The 17,066-nt window shown below is 37.0% G+C and overlaps 1 protein-coding gene and 2 long non-coding RNA genes across 3 annotated transcripts in view; 1 reads left to right on the top strand and 2 right to left on the bottom strand.

Annotated features, from left to right (window-relative positions):
• BRD2 (bromodomain containing 2) overlaps positions 1 to 17,066 on the bottom strand; it is a 40,132-nt gene that overhangs the window by 16,325 nt on the left and 6,741 nt on the right. Inside the window, exons 2-6 of the mRNA XM_056510432.1 lie at positions 15,199 to 15,499; positions 11,685 to 11,822; positions 7,191 to 7,332; positions 3,992 to 4,269; positions 1,609 to 1,980 (exon numbers count right to left, since the gene is read on the bottom strand). Of these exons, the coding sequence (XP_056366407.1) occupies positions 1,609 to 1,980; positions 3,992 to 4,269; positions 7,191 to 7,332; positions 11,685 to 11,822; positions 15,199 to 15,499 (1,231 nt within the window). The remainder of the gene's footprint in view (positions 1 to 1,608; positions 1,981 to 3,991; positions 4,270 to 7,190; positions 7,333 to 11,684; positions 11,823 to 15,198; positions 15,500 to 17,066) is intronic.
• LOC130262992 (uncharacterized) lies at positions 5 to 595 on the top strand. Its single transcript, XR_008842246.1, has 3 exons — positions 5 to 176; positions 217 to 305; positions 450 to 595. It is a non-coding gene; the product is annotated as an uncharacterized LOC130262992 (long non-coding RNA).
• LOC130263019 (uncharacterized) lies at positions 10,434 to 11,057 on the bottom strand. The gene is made up of 2 exons (XR_008842276.1): positions 11,021 to 11,057; positions 10,434 to 10,502 (listed from the first exon to the last, which is right to left on the bottom strand). It is a non-coding gene; the product is annotated as an uncharacterized LOC130263019 (long non-coding RNA).

The raw sequence follows: 17,066 nt of genomic DNA, 5'->3' as shown, positions 1-17,066 counted from the left end.
GCCGGGAAAAGCGGGCGGGAAAGGGTTAATGGGGTCATGGAGGGGTCAGTGGGGTCATGGAAGGGTCAGTGGGGTCATGGAAGGGTCAACAAAGTCTTCCATTGGTCAATGGGATCATGGATTGGCCAATGGAAGGGTAAATGAAGCCATGGAAGGGTCAATGGGGTCATGGAAGGGTTAATAGGGTCATGGAAGGGTCAATGAGATCATGAAAAGGTCAATGGGGTCATGGAAGGGTTAACGGGGTCATGGAAGGGTCACTGAGGTCATGGAAGGGTCATTGGGGTCATGGAAGGGTCAGTGGGGTCATGGAGGGGTCACCAAAGTCTTCCATTAATCAATGGAATCATGCGTTGGCCAATGGAAGGGTAAATGAAGTCATGGAAGGGTCAATAGGGTCATGGAAGAGTCAATGGAAGGGTCAATGGAGTCATGGAAGGGTTAATGAGGTCATGGAAGGGTCAAAGGGGTCATGGAAGGGTCAATGGGGTCATGGAAGGGTCAATGGGGTCATGGAAGGGTTAACGGGGTCATGGATTGGTCAATGGGGTCATGGAAGGGTCATTGAGGTCATGGAAGGGTCATTGAGGTCATGGAAAGGGTCAATGGGGTCATGGAAAGGGTCACTGAGGTCTTGGAAGGGTTAACAAGGTCTTGGAAGGGTCAATGAGGTCATGGAAGAGTCAATGGGGTCATGGAAGGTTCAATAGGGTCATGGAAAGGTCAATGGGATTATGGAAAGATCAAGATCTTGGAAGGGTCAATGGAGTCATGGAAGGGTCAATGAGATCATGGAAGAGTCAACAAGGTCTTGGAAGGGTCAACAGAGTCCTGGAAAGGTCAATGGGGTCATGGAACGGTCAATGGGGTCATGGAACGGTCAATGGGGTCATGGAAGAGTCAATGGCGTCATGGATTGGTCAATGGGGTCACAGAAGGGTCACTAAGGTCATGGAAGGGTCATTGAGGTCATGGATTGGTCAATGGGGTCATGAAAGGGTCAATGGAGTCATGGATTGGTCAATGGGGTCATGAAAGGGTCAATGGAGTCATGGATTGGTCAATGGGGTCACAAAAGGGTCAATGGAGTCATGGAAGTGTCAGTCGGGTCATGGAAGGGTCAAAAAGGTCTTGGAAGGGTCAACAAGGTCTTGGAAGGGTCAATGGGGTCATGAAAGGATCAATGAGGTCATGGCGGGGTCAATGAGGTCATGGCAGGGTCAATGGAGTCTTGGAATGGTCAACAAGCTCTTGGAAGGGTCAACAAGGTCTTGGAAGGGTCAATGGGGTCATGGAAGAGTCAACAAGGTCTTGAAAAGGTCAATGAGGTCATGGAAAGGGTCAATGAGACCATGGTAGGGTTAATGGGGTCATGGCAGGGTCAATGGGGTCATGGAATGGTCAATGGGGTCATGGCAGGGTCAATGGGGTCATGGAATGGTCAATGGGGTCATGGAATGGTCAATGGGGTCACAGTTGGGTCATTAGCTCATGGAACAGTCAATGAAATCATAGAAGCCTCAACAAAATCACGGACCTCCAAAAACCCCCCAAAAAAAAACCCCAGAAACCCCCCAAATCCATTCCCCCCACCCTTCCCACCCAAACCTTGATGGTGCTGAGATCCATGGGGTGCTTGATGATCTCGTGGTAGTCGTGCAGCCCCAGCGCCGAGGCGTCCACGGGCTTGTAGAAGGGCCAGGCGTAGGCCGCGTGCTTCTTGGACAGCAGCTCCTTCAGGATCCCGTTGCAGTACTTGAGCTGCTCCGACAGCTTCCCCTTCTTGGAGGTCTGGTGCTGCTGGGAATCCGGCAAATCCTTCCTGGGGGGTTTGATGGGCCGGCCGCTCTCGCGCCGCGCCGGGATTTTGGCGGCTTTGGCGCCGTCGGCGATGGACGGCGACGATTCGCCGCCGCTGGTGCCGACCATGGCCGGCGTGGTGGGGGTGGTGGTGTCGGCTTTCCGCTTCACCCCTTTTTTCTGGGGGGGGGGGTGGGATGGAAAAAAAAAAATAAAATTAAAAAAAAAACCCTGAAACCAAATTTCAAGTTGGAATCTTAAAATTTCTTTCTAGGGTTGTAAAATCACGGAAAAAATCCCATCCCGGAAGCCGAAATTCCATCCCAGCAGCAAAAATACAATTCCCCAAAATTCTATCCCAGTGTCCTAAAATTCCAATCCCAGCAGGAAAAAATCTCATTCCCCAAAATTCCATCCCACTGTCCTAAAATTCCATCCCAGCAGCAAAATTCTAATTCCTCAAAATTCCATCCCACTGTCCCAAAATTCCATCCCAGCAGCAAAAATTCAATCCCCCAAAATTTCGTCCCAGTACCCCAAAATTCTATTCCAGAGTCCCAAAATTCTATCCCAGTATCCCAAAATTCCAATCCCAGCAGGAAAAATCTCATTGCCCAAAATTCTATCCCAGTGTCCAAAAATCCCAATCAAGCAGCAAAAATCTCATTCCCCAAAATTCCATCCCAGTGCCCAAAAATTCCATCCCAGCAGCAAAAATTCAATCCCCCAGAATTTCATCCCAGTACCCCAAAATTCTATTCCAGTATCCCAAAATCCCATTCCAGGAACCAGAATTCAATTCCAGGACCCAAAATTCCAACCCAGCAGCAAAATTCTCATTCCTCAAAACTCCATCCCACTGTCCCAAAATTCCATCCCAGCAGCAAAAATCTCATTCCCCAAAATTTCATCCCAGTTCCCCAAAATTCCAATCCAACAGGAAAAAATCTCATTCCTCAAAATTCTATCCCACTGTCCCAAAAGTCCATCCCAGGAACAAAAATCTCCTCCCAGTGACCCAAAATTACATTCCAGTATCCCAAAATCCCATTCCAAGAACCAGAATTCAATCCCAGGACCCAAAATTCCAATCCCCAAACCCCAAACCCCAAATTCCCCAAACCCCAAATCTCATCACCCCAAATCCCCACCTGTAATTCCATCCCAAATCCCAATCCCCAAATTCCCCAAAACCCCCCAAACCCCAAATTCCCAAAAATCCCAAATCCCCCCCAAATTCCCCAAAATCCCAAAACCCCCAAACCCCAAATCCCAATACCCCAAATTCCCCAAACCCCAAATTACCACAACTTACCCAACCCCAAACCTCAAATTCTCCAAATCCCAAATTCCCCAAACCCCAATCCCAACATCCCAATACCCCAAATTCCCAAACCCCAAATTCCCCAAAACCCCCCAAACCCCAAATTCCCCAAACCCCAATCCCAACACCCCAATCCCCAAACCCCAAATTCCCCAAACCCCAAATCCCAATACCCCAAATTCCCAAATCCCCAACCCCAAACCTCAAATTCTTCAAATTCCAAATTCCCCAAACCCCCAAACCCCAAATTCCCCAAACTCCAATCCCAACACCTCAAACCCCAAATCCCCAAACCCCCAAACCCCAGATTCCCAAACTCCAATCCCAACACCCCAATATCCCAAATTCCCAAATCCCCAAAACCCCAAACCCCAAATTCCCAAATCCCAAACCCCAAACCTCAAATTCTCCAAATCCCAAATTCCCCAAACCCCCAAACCCCAAATTCCCCAAAACCCCCCAAACCCCAAATTCCCCAAACCCCAATCCCAATATCCCAATACCCCAAATTCCCAAATCCCCAAACCCCAGATTCCCCAAACTCCAATCCCAATACCCCAAATTCCCAAACCCCAAATTCCCAATCCCATTACCCCAAATTCCCAAATCCCCAACCCCCCAAACCCCAAATTCCCCAAACTCCAAATCCCAATACCAACACCCCCAAACCCCAAATTCCCCAATCCCCAATCCCCAAATCTCACCACCCCAAATCCCCACCTGTAATTCCATCCCAAATCCCAATCCCCAAATTCCCCAAACCCCCCCCAAATTCCCCAAACCCCCAAACCCCAGATTCCCCAAACTCCAATCCCAACACCCCAAATCCCAAATCCCCCAAATCCCCCAAATCCCCACTCCCCTCACCTTCGCCACGGGCTGCGTGGGCGCGGGGGCAGCCAGGACGGTGGGACTGGGATTACTGGGGTTACTGGGGTTACTGGGATTGCTGGGATTACTGGGATTACTGGGATTACTGGGAAGGGCCCCGGGGTGCTGCAGGGATTTCAGCAGCGGCGCCGCGATCACCGACGGGTGCGCGAGGCTGACGATGGTCGTGGGGATCTCGGTGGGACCGAAGGGCTGGGACAGCGACGACACGGCCGGGACCTGCTGGGCTGGGCTGCTCAGACCTGCCAGCAGGGCTGGGGAAGGAAAAAAAAAAAATTGGGATGGGATTGGGGGGTTTTGGGATTTTTTTCTGATTTTTTTCTGATTTTTTTGGATTTTTTTCTGAATTTTTTGGAGATTTTTTTCGGATTTTTTTGGATTTTTTTCGGATTTTTTTGGATTTTTTTCTGAATTTTTTGGAAATTTTTTTCTGATGTTTTTAGGTTTTTTTCTGATTTTCTGGGATTTTTTTCTTATTTTTGGAGAATTTTTTCTGATTTTTCGGGAGTTTTTTTCTGAATTTTTTGGATTTTTTTCTGAATTTTTTGGATTTTTTTCTGATTTTTCGACTTTTTTTTTCATTATTTTTTGGGTTTTTTTTTTAATTTTTTCTGAATTTTTTTCTGATTTTTTTCTGATTTTCTGGGATTTTTTTCTCATTTTCTGGGAATTTTTTTTCTGGTTTTCTCGGATTTTTTTCTGATTTTTTTGGATTTTTTTCTGATTTTTCGGCTTTTTTTTTCATGATTTTTTTTTTTTTAAATTTATTTCTTTCTAAATATTTTTCTGATTTTTTTTCTGATTTTTTTGCATTTTTTTCTGATTTTTTGGAGATTTTTTCTGATTTTTTGCGGATTTTTTTCCTGATTTTCTGGGATTTTTTTCTGATTTTTGGAGATTTTTTTCTGATTTTTCGGGGGGGGAGGTTTCTGATTTTTCAGGATTTTTTTCTGAATTTTTTGGATTTTTTTGGATTTTTTTTTTTTCTGATTTTTCGGGGATTTTTTTTCATGATTTTTTGGGATTTTTTTCTGTTTTTTTTCTGACTTTTTTTGTTTTTTTTCTGATTTTTTGTGATTTTTTTTCTGATTTTTTTTATTTTTCTGGGAATTTTTTTCTGGTTTTCTGGGATTTTTTTTCTGATTTTTTTTAATATTTTTTTCAGATCTTTTGGGATTTTTTCCATGATTTTTTGGAAATTTTTTTCTGATTTTTTGGGATTTTTTTCTGATTTTTTCGGATTTTTTTTCTGATTTTTAAGGAGTTTGATCCCCAACTAATTCCTCAATTAATTCCTGAATCCAGGAGTTTGACCCCCTATTAATTCACAATTAATTCCTCACTTAGTTTCTGAAGCCAGGAGTTTGATCTCCAATTAATTCACGATTAATTCCCCAATTAATTCCTGAATCCAGGAGTTGATCCCTTATTAATTCACAATTAATTCCCCAATTAATTCCTGAATCCAGGAGTTTGATCTCAAATTAATCCACAATTAATTCCCCAATTTTGGCTGGATTCAGATAATGTATCCCAAATTAATTCCCAATTAATTCCTGAATCCAGGAGTTTGATCTCCTATTAATTCACAATTAATTTCCCAATTAATTCCTGAATCCAGGAGTTTGATCCCCAATTAATTCACAATTAACTCCTCAGTTAATTCCTGAATGCAAGAGTCTGATCCCTTATTAATTCACAATTTATTCACCAATTAATTTCTGAATCCAGGAGCTTGATCTCCAATTAATTCACAATTAATTCCAAAATTCTGGCCAGATCCAGATATTAGATCCTCAAATAACTCCTGAATTCAGAAGTTTAATTTCCAATTAATCCCCAATTAATTCCCTAACTTTGACCAGATCCAGGTGTTTGATCCCCAATTAATTCCCAAATTTTGGCCTGACCCAGGTGTTTGATCCTCAATTAATTCCCCAATTAATTCCTGAACCCAAGAGTTTGATCTCCAATTAATTCCCCAATTAATTCCCCAATTTTGGCTGAATTCAGATACTGTATCCCCAATTAATTCCCAATTAATTCCTGAATCCAGGAGTTTGACCCCCTATTAATTCACAATTAATTCCTCACTTAGTTTCTGAATCCAGGAGTTTGATCTCCAATTAATTCATAATTAATTCCCCAATTAACTCCTGAATCCAGGATTTGAACTCCAATTAATCCACAATTAATTCCCCAATTAATTCCTGAATCCAGGAGTTTGATCATCAATTAATTCACAATTAATTCCAAAATTCTGGCCAGATCCAGATATTAGATCCTCAAATAACTCCCGAACTCAGAAGTTTAATCTCCAATTTAATCCCCAATTAATTCCCTAACTTTGACCAGATCCAGGTGTTTGATCCCCAATTAATTCCCAAATTTTGGCCTGACCCAGGTGTTTGATCCTCAATTAATTCCCCAATTAATTCCTGAATCCAAGAGTTTGATCTCCAATTAATCCACAATTAATTCCCCAATTTTGGCTGAATTCAGATACTGTATCCCCAATTAATTCCCAATTAATTCCTGAATCCAGGAGTTTGATCCCCTATTAATTCATAATTAATTCCCCAATTAATTCCTGAATCCTGAAGTTGATCCCTTATTAATTCACAATCAATTCCCCAATTAATTCCTGAATCCAGGAGTTTGATCTCAAATTAATTCCCCAATTAATTCCCCAATTTTGGCTGAATTCAGATACTGTATCCCCAATTAATTCCCAATTAATTCCTGAATCCAGGAGTTTGATCTCCTATTAATTCACAATTAATTCCTCAATTATTTCCTGAATCCAGGAGTTGATCCCTTATTAATTCACAATTAATTCCCCAATTAATTCCTGGATCCAGGAGTTTGATCCCCAATTAATTCACAATTAACTCCTCAATTAATTCCTGAATGCAGGAGTTTGATCCCTTATTAATTCACAATAAATTCCCCAATTAATTCCTGAATCCAGGAGTTTGATCTCCAATTAATTCACAATTAATTCCCCAATTAATTCCCAAATTCTGGCCAGATCCAGATATCAGATCCTCAAATAACTCCCGAACTCAGAAGTTTAATTTCCAATTAATCCCAAATTAATTCCCCAATTTTGGCCTGACCCAAGGTGTTTGATCCCCAATTAATTAATTCCCCAATTAACTAATTAATTAATTACCTGCAGCCCTGGCTGCCCCTTTCTTGTGGCTGTTCTTGGCCAGGGGCAGCAGCAGCTCCTGCTCCTCTGGGGGCATCTGAGCCACTTTCTGCAGGAAAAGCTTCTCCAGAGTCTGAGCCATCAGCACGATGTCATCCGTGGGCTAGGACACAAAAAAAATGGGAAAAAAATGGGAATTAGGGATGGGGAAAACACCTGGAAGTTCTGGGAATTTTTTCAGATTTTTTGGGATTTTTTTCAGATTTTTTTTTAATTTTTTTTCAAATTTTTTCAAAATTTTTCTGATTTTTTCGCTGTTTTTCTTTGATTTTAAGGGGATTTATTTGGAATTTTCTGGGAGAAATTTCAGTATTTTTTTCAAAGAATTTTAAGAGAATTTGGGGGATTTTTTTCTGGATTTTCTGGAATTTTTTCAGATTTTTTAGAATTTTTTTTCAAATTTTTTCTCATTTTTTCGCTGTTTTTCTTTGATTTTAAGGGGATTTATTTGGAATTTTCTGGGAGAAATTTCAGTATTTTTTCCAAAGAATTTTAAGAGAATTTGGGGGATTTTTTTCTGGATTTTCTGGAATTTCTTCAGATTTCTTGGAATTTTTGTCAAATTTTTTCAGATTTTTTTCTGATTTTTTCGCTGTTTTTCTTTGATTTTAAGAAAATTTTTTTGGAATTTTCCAGGAGAATTTTTAGGATTTTTTCAAGGATTTTAAGGGATTTTTTGGGGACTTTTTTCCTGGATTTTCTGGAATTTTTTCAGATTTTTTAGAAATTTTTTTCAAATTTTTTCAGATTTTTTCGCTGTTTTTCTTTGATTTTAAGGGGATTTATTTGGAATTTTCTGGGAGAAATTTTAGTATTTTTTTCAAAGAATTTTAAGAGAATTTGGAGGATTTTTTTCTGGATTTTCTGGAATTTTTTCAGATTTCTTGGAATTTTTTTCAAATTTTTTCAGATTTTTTTCTGATTTTTTCGCTGTTCATCTTTGATTTTAAGGAGATGTACTTGGAATTTTTTGGGAGAATTTCCAGGATTTTTTCAAAAGGTTTTAAGAGAATTTTGTTTTTGTTTTTGTTTTTTTTTCCGAATTTTTTACAGACTTTTGGGGAATTTTTTCAATTTTTTTTTTTTATTTTCTTTCCGACTTTTTTGCTTTTTTTTTTATTTTTAAGAGGATTTTTTTGAATTTTCCGGAAGGATTTTTAGGATTCTCTTAAAGGATTTTAAGGGAAGTTTTTGGGACTTATTTTCTGGAATTTTTTCAGATTTTTCAGAAATTATTTTCCAATTTTTTTCAGATTTTTTTCTGATTTTTTCGCTGTTTTTCTTTGATTTTAAGTGGATTTTTTTTTTTATTTTCCGGAGAATTTTTAGGATTCTTTCAAAGGATTTTAAGGGAATATTTTGAGACTTTTTTCTGGATTTTCTGGAATTTTTTTCAGATTTCTTGGGGATTTTTCAGGAATTTTTTCAGACTTTTTTTTGGTTTTTTGCTATTTTTCTTTGATTTAAAAAGGATTTATTTGGAATTTTCTGGGAGTATTTTTAGGATTTTTTCAAAGGATTTTAAAGAGAATTTGGTTGGGTTTTTTTTCTGGATTTTCTGGATTTTTTTCAGGTTTCTTGGGGATTTTTTGGGAATTTTTTCAGAGTTTTTTCAGATTTTTTTGTCGATTTTCTTTATTTTTAAGTGGAGTTTTTAGAATTTTCCAGAAGAATTTTTAGGATTCTCTTAAAGGATTTTAAGGGAAATTTTTGGGACTTTTTTTTTTTTCAGATTTCTTGGGGATTTTTTCTTTTTTTTCCTGATTTTTTCCCAATTTTTTCGCTCTTTTTCTTCTAAATTTTTAAGTAAATTTTTTGGAATTTTTTTCTGATTTTTCAGCTTTTTTTTCTTTCATTTTAAAGTGATATTTAAGAAATTTTTTTTAATCCTTACAGGAATTTTTACAGGATATTGAGGAATTTTCTTGGATTTTTAAGAAAAATTTTTGGGATTTTTTTAGGGGCATTTTTGGCTTTTTTTTTTATTTTTACGGGGATTTTTTGCATTTTTTTGCCAAGTATTTTTTTGCATTTTTTTATTTTTTGGAAGAGATTTTTGGGACATTTTCCATCCTCTTTATAGTGGTTTTCTGGATGGTTTTTGAGTGTTTTTGTGCCATTTTTAGGATATTTTTTTTTCCCCACCTTATTATCTTTACTCATTTTTTGTGCTTTTTAGTGACTTTTTTTTCCTATTTTCATGGTATTTTTTTCCTATTTTCATGGTAAATTTTTTTATATTTTTCATTTTTTTTCTTAGATTTTCTGTGTGTTTTTGCACCATTTTTAGGATTTTTTTCCCCCAACTTGTTTTATTTTTCTGCAACTTTTTTGTGATTTTTGTGCCTTTTTTTATTTATTTTTGGCTTTTTTCATGGCCTTTTTTTTCCTATTTTTTTGAACACATTTTGGATATTTTCTTTAATTTTCTGGATATTTTTTGGGGTTTTTTTTGCCATTTTTAGGATTTTTTTTTCCCCACCTTGCTGTGTTCTTATACCATTTTTTAATCATTTTTTGTGGCGTTTTTAATCATTTTCTCTGATTTTTTTTGCCCATTTTTTTGCTATTTCCATGGCATTTTTTATTTGAAATTTTTGATACTTTTTGGGTGTTTTTGCACCATTTTTAGGATTTTTCTGCCCACCTTGTTGTAGATGTAGCAATTGCAGAACTTGGAATTTTTAAGTCATTTTTCCATTTTTTAAAAGGGATTTTTTGGGACTCTTTTTCCTGTTTTCATGATGTATTTTTTTTTATTTTTTTGATATTTTTTGGGTGTTTTTTCACCATTTTTAGGATTTTTTTTTTCCCCACCTTGTTGTGGTTTTGTGGCATTTTTTATTTTTTTCTGGTTTTTAGTGCCTTTTTTTTTTGTTTTGTTTTGTTTTGTTTGTTTTTTGTTATTTTCATGGTACATTGTTTTATATATTTTGAATATTTTTTTTTTATATTTCTTTAGTTTTTTTTATATTCTTTGAACACTTTTTGGGTATTTTTGTGCCATTTGGAGTCATTTTTGTGGGTTTTTTTTTTTTTTCATGGTATATTTTCTTTAATTTTTGGATTATTTTTTTTTTTGTATTTTGGATTTTTTTTTTAAATTTTTTGGATATTTTTTTGGATATTTTTTTCCCCTACCTTGTTGTGTTTTTGTACCATTTTTTAGTAATTTTTTCACCCATTTTTTTACGATTTTCATGGCATTTTTTATTTTAAACTTTTGATACTTTTTGGGTGTTTTTGCACCATTTTTAGGATTTTTCTGCCCACCTTGTTGTAGATGTAGCAATTGCAGAACTTGGTATTTTTAAGTCATTTTTCCATTTTTTTAAAGGGATTTTTTGGGACTCTTTTTCCTATTTTCATGATGTATTTTTTTTATATTTTTTTTAATATTTTTTGGGTGTTTTTGTGCCATTTTTAGGAATTTTTTTTCCACACCCTGTTGTGTTTTTGTGCCATTTTTTTAGTCATTTTTTTGTGGCATTTTTTATTTTTTTCTGGTTTTTAGTGCCTGGTTGTTTTTTTGTTTTGTTTTGTTTTGTTTGTTTTTTGTTATTTTCATGGTACATTGTTTTATATATTTTGAATATTTTTTTTTATATTTCTTTAGTTTTTTTTATATTCTTTGAACACTTTTTGGGTATTTTTGTGCCATTTGGAGTCATTTTTGTGGGTTTTTTTTTTTTCATGGTATATTTTCTTTAATTTTTGGATTATTTTTTTTTGTATTTTGGATTTTTTTTTTTTTAATTTTTTGGATATTTTTTGGATATTTTTTCCCCTACCTTGTTGTATTTTTGTACCATTTTTTAGTAATCTTTTCACTTATTTTTTTACAATTTTCATGGCATTTTTTATTTGAAATTTTTGATACTTTTTGTGTGTTTTTGCACCATTTTTAGGATTTTTCTGCCCACCTTGTTGTAGATGTAGCAGTTGCAGAACTTGGTATTTTTATGGCATTTTTTAGTCATTTTTTGTGGCATTTTTAGTCATTTTTTCTGATTTTTAGTGCCCCTTTTTTTTTTTTTTTTTTCTATTTTCATAGTACATTTCTTTATATATTTCTAATATTTTTGGATTTTTTTTTTTGGGATATTTTTTGGACACTTTTTGGGTATCTTTGTCCCATTTTTAGTCATTTTTGTGACGTTTTTGGCTTTTTTTTTTTTTTCCTATTTTCATGGTATATTTTTTTAAATTTCTTAATTTTTTTTTTTTTTTTTATATTTTGGATATTTTTTGGATTTTTTTTTTTTAATTTTTTTTTAATGTTTTGGATATCTTTTGGGTATTTTTTCCCCTACCTTGTTGTGTTTTTCTACCATTTTTTAGTCATTTTTTCTGATTTTTTTGCCCATTTTTTTGCTATTTCCATGGCATTTTTTATTTGTAATTTTTGATACTTTCTGGGTGTTTTTGCACCATTTTTAGGATTTTTCTGCCCACCTTGTTGTAGATGTAGCAGTTGGTGAACATGGTGTTGAAGTCCTGCATGCACTCTGCTGCCCCCCAGTAATAATTGTTCTCCAGGCGCCTCTTGATGGTCCCCATGTCCATGGGCTGCTTGATGATCTTGTGATAATCCTAAAAAATAAATTTATTGGGAATAAAATTCATTTATTGGGGGAATAAATTATAAAAAGTAAAATTATTGGGGAAAAAATCGTAAAAAAAATCAAATTATTAGGGGAAAAAAATCAAATTATTGGGGAAAAAAGTCGCTAAAAAATGAAATTATTGGGGGAATAAATCCCAAAAAAATCAAATTACTGGGGGAAATAGATAGTGAAAAATTAAATTATTGGGGAAAATAAATAAAAAAAATCAAATTATTGGGGAAATAGATCCTAAGAAATCAAATTATTGGGGAATAAATCCCAAATTTGGGTCCATGGGCTGCTTGATGATCTTGTGATAATCCTCTAAAAATAAATTTATTAGAAATAAAATTAATTTATTGGGGGAATAAATTATAAAAACTAAAATTATTGGGGGAAAAAAAATCAAATTATTGGGGGATTAAATAGTGAAAAAATAAAATTATTGGGGAAAAAAATCGTTAAAAAATCAAATTGTCGGGGGAAAAAATCCTGAAAAATCAAATCATTGGGGAAATAAATCTCTTAAAATCAACCCAAAAACTTCTAAAAATCACTCCAAAAACTTTCACTCCAAAAACCCTCAAAAATCACTCCAAAAACCCTCAAAAATCACCCCAAACCCAATAATATTGATCCCAAAAACCTCTAAAAATCACCCCAAAACCCCCTAAAAATCACCCCAAATACCCTCAAAAATCACCAAAAAACCCTCAAAAATGACCCCAAAAACCTCTAAAAATCACTCTAAAAATCCTAAAAACCACCCCAAATATCCTCAAAAATCACCCCAAAAATCCTCAAAAATCACCCCAAAAACCCTCAAAAATCACCCCAAATAAACCCTAAAAATCACCCCAAAAATCCTAAAAAATCACCCTCAAAAATCCTAAAAATGGCCCCAAAAACCCTAAAAATGACCCAATAAATCACTCAGAAACCTCTAAAAATCACCCCAAAAATCCCTAAAAATCGCCCCAGAAACTCTAAAAATCACCCCAAAAATCCTAAAAATAACCCCCAAAATAACCCAAAAACCTCTAAAAACCACCCCAAAAATCACAAAAAATTACCCCAAAAATCACAAAAAAACCCCTAAAAATCACCCTAAAAATCCTAAAAATGAACTCAAAAATCACCAAAAAACCCCTAAAAATCACATAAAAAATCACCCCAAAAACCCACAATGGAACCACTCACCCAAACCCCAAAACCCCCCCAAAAATCCCCCCAAAACTCACGGGCAGCCCCAGCTTGACGGCGTCCACGGGCTGGCGGAAGGGCCAAAAAACCACAAGGAAAACACACAACAAAAACCCCCCAAAAATACCCTAAAAATTACCCAAACCACCTAAAAATCATCCCAAAATCCCTAAAATATCACCCAAAAAATCCTAAAAAATAATCCCAAAAATCACCCAAAAATCTCTAAAAATCACCCCAAAAATCATCCAAAAACCACCTAAAAATCATCCCAAAACCCCCTAAAATCACCCCAAAACCCCCTAAAATTGCCCCAAAAATCACCGAAAGACCTCTAAAAATCACCCCAAAAACCACTAAAAATCACCCCAAAAAAACCCTAAAAATGACCCCAAAACCTCTAAAAATCATCCCAAAATCTTTAAAAATCACCCCGATAACCTCTAAAAATCACCCAAAAACCCCTAAAAATCACCCCCAAAACCTCTAAAAATCACCCCAAAACCCCTAAAAATTACCCAAAAAATAACCCAAAAACCCCCTAAAAATCACCCCAAAACCTCCTAAAAGTTACCCCAAAACTCCCTAAAATCACCCCAAAAATCACCAAAAGAGCTCTAAAAATCATCCCAAAACCTCTAAAGAATCACCGCAAAAACCCTAAAAATCACCCTAAAAATACTAAAAATTACCCCAAAAATCACCCCAAAAATCCTAAAAAAATCACCCCAACAACCCACAATGGAACCACTCACCCAAACCCCAAAAACCCCCCAAAATTCCCAAAAATCCCCCCAAAACTCACGGGCAGCCCCAGCTTGACGGCGTCCACGGGCTGGCGGAAGGGCCAAAAAACCACAGGGAAAACAGACAACAAAAAACCCCCAAATACCCTAAAAATCACCCCAAAAACCTCTAAAAATCACTCCAAAAACCCTAAAATATCACCCAAAAAATCCTAAAAAATCATACCAAAAATCACCCAAAAATCTCTAAAAATCACCCCAAAAATCATCCAAAAACCACCTAAAAATCATCCCAAAACCCCCTAAAATCACCCCAAAACCCCCTAAAATTACCCCAAAAATCACCGAAAGACCTCTAAAAATCACCCCAAAAACCACTAAAAATCACCCCAAAAAAACCCTAAAAATTACCCCAAAACCTCTAAAAATCATCCCAAAATCTTTAAAAATCACCCCGAAAACCCTAAAAATGAACCCAAAAATCACCAAAAAACCCCTAAAAATCACCCTAAAAATCCTCAAAAATCACCCCAAAAACCCTCAAAAATCAACAAAAAATCTCTAAAAATCACACCAAAAATCCTAAAAATGAACCCAAAAATCACTCAAAACCTCTAAAAACCGCCCCAAAAATCACAAAAAAAACCCTAAATATCACCCTAAAAATCCTAAAAATGAACTCAAAAATCACCAAAAAACCCCTAAAAATCACGTAAAAAATCACTCCAAGAACCCACAATGGAACCACTCACCCAAACCCACCTCAAACCCCAAAAATCCCCCAAAATTCCCAAAATTCCCCCCCAAAACTCACGGGCAGCCCCAGCTTGACGGCGTCCACGGGCTGGCGGAAGGGCCAAAAAACCACAGGGAAAACAGACAAAAACCCCCCAAATACCCCAAAAATCACCCCAAAAACCCTAAAAACCACCCCAAAACCCCTCAAAAATCACCAAATAACCTCTAAAAATCACCTCAAAAACCTCTAAAAATCACCCCCAAAATCCTCTAAAAATCACTAAAAAAACCCTAAAAATTGCCTCCAAAACCTCTAAAAATCACTCAGAAGATCCTAAAAATTACACCAAAAATCACCCAGAAACCTCTAAAAATCACCCCAAGACCCCCTAAAAATCACCCCAAAAACTCTAAAAATCACCCCAAATACCCTCAAAAATCACCAAAAAACCCTCAAAAATGACCCCAAAAACCCTAAAAGTGACCTTCAAAATCCCTAAAAATCACCCTAAAAATCCTAAAAAATCATCCCAAAAATCCTAAAAAAATCACCCCAAAAATCCTAAAAAATCACTCCAACAACACACAAGGAAACCACTCCACTAAACCACTAAACCACCCCAAACCCACCCCAAATCCACCCCCAAAATTCCCAAAAATCCCCCCAAAACTCACGGGCAGCCCCAGCTTGACGGCGTCCACGGGCTGGCGGAAGGGCCAAGCGAACTGATGCTTCCACAGGGCTTTCATCACCACCTTGTGCAGGTACTGCAGCTGGTTGGTCACCCTGCCGGGTTTTTTGGGGTTGGAAACCTCGGGAGGAGGAGGATTCACCTGGGGGCTGGCCAGGGAAGGCACCGAGGCCATGGTGGGGCTCTCGAACCCCTCGTACAGCAGGGAGGGTTTGCGGATGCGTTTGCCCGGCGTCGAGTCCGTGGCCAGAGCCATGAGGCCGGCATTGCCCTCCCCCAAAATCCTGGAAAAAAAAATAGAATATGGAAAAAAAAAAATTTAGAGGAAAACTCAGAGAGTTTTTGGAAAAAAATTCTGAAATCGTAGCTAAAAGCGGTTCATAAATCGTCCCGAAAATTCTCGTTTTGCTGCGTCCCCCCCAAGGGAATTTCAGGTAGAAATTCCCAGGGATTTGGTCATGAAATCTTGGGAATTTCAGGCAGAAATTCCTGAAGATTTTGATTCTGAAATCCTGGGAATTTCAGGTAAAAATTCCTGAATATTTTTGTCATGAAATCCTGGGAATCTCAGGCAGAAATTCCTGAAGGTTTTGGTTCTGAAATCCTGGGAAATTCAGGCAGAAATTCCTGAGGATTTTTATCCTGAAATCTCAAGAATCTCAGGCAGAAATTCCTGATGATTCTGGTTCTGAAATCCTGGGAAATTCATGCAAAAATTCCCAAGGACTTTGATCCTGAAATCCTGAGAATCTCAAGCAAAAATTCCTGAGGATTTTGGCCATAAAATCCCAAGAATTTCAGGCAGAATTTCCCAAGGATTTGGCCATAAAATCCTGAGAATTTCTAATGATTCCTGAGGATTTTGGTCCTGAAATATTGAGAATCTCAGGCAGAAATTCCTGAAGATTTTGGTTCTGAAATCCTGGGAATTTCAGGCAGAAATTCCTGAGGATTTTGGTTCTCAATTCCTGGGAAATTAATGCAAAAATTCCCAAGGGATTTGGTCCTGAAATCTCAGAAATTTCAGGCAGAAATTCCAAAAGATTTTGGCCATAAAATCCTGGGTATCTCAACCCCAAAATCCCAAAGATTTGGGGTCGAGTCCGTGGCCAGAGCCATGAGGCCGGCATTGCCCTCCCCCAAAATCCTAGAAAATAATTAAAAAAAATTATGGGATAAATTGAGTGGTTTTCAGAAGAAATTGTGGGAAAAAACCCCAAGATCGTAGCTAAAACCGTGCCTGATTTATTATAAAAATTCTCATTTTTCTGTCCTCAAAACTGGTGCTAAAACATTCTCGAAGTGTCCCAAAAATTCTCATTTTTCTGCTTTTTTTCCAAGGAACGTCAGGCAGAAATTCTCATGGATTTGGTCCTGAAATCCTGGGAAATTCATGCAAAAATTCCCAAGCATTTTAATCCTGAAATCCTGAGAATCTCAGGGAGAAATTCCACAAGATTTAGGGCATGAAACCCTGAGAATTTCAGAAAGAAATTCTTGATGGTTTTAGTCCTAAAATCCTGGAAATTTCAAATAATTCCTGAATATTTTGGTCCTGAAATCTTGAGAATCTCAGGCAAAAATTCCTGAGGATTTTGGTCCTGAAATCCTGGGAATTTCAGGCAGAAATTCCTGAAGATCTTGGTTCTCAATTCCTGGGAAATTAATGCAAAAATTCCCAAGGGTTTTGGTCCTGAAATCTCAGGAAGAAATTCCAAAAGATTTTGGCCATAACATTCTGGGAATCTCAACCCCAAAATCCCAAAGATTTGGGGTCGAGTCCGTGGCCAGAGCCATGAGGCCGGCATTGCCCTCCCCCAAAATACTGGAAAAAAATAGAATATGGAAAAA

This window comes from Oenanthe melanoleuca, chromosome 25 (genome assembly GCF_029582105.1).
Source record: "Oenanthe melanoleuca isolate GR-GAL-2019-014 chromosome 25, OMel1.0, whole genome shotgun sequence".
NCBI classification, from domain to species: Eukaryota; Metazoa; Chordata; class Aves; order Passeriformes; family Muscicapidae; genus Oenanthe; species Oenanthe melanoleuca.
The sequence above is the reverse complement of the archived record's forward strand: the minus strand, read 5'-3'. Positions and strand labels throughout refer to the sequence as shown.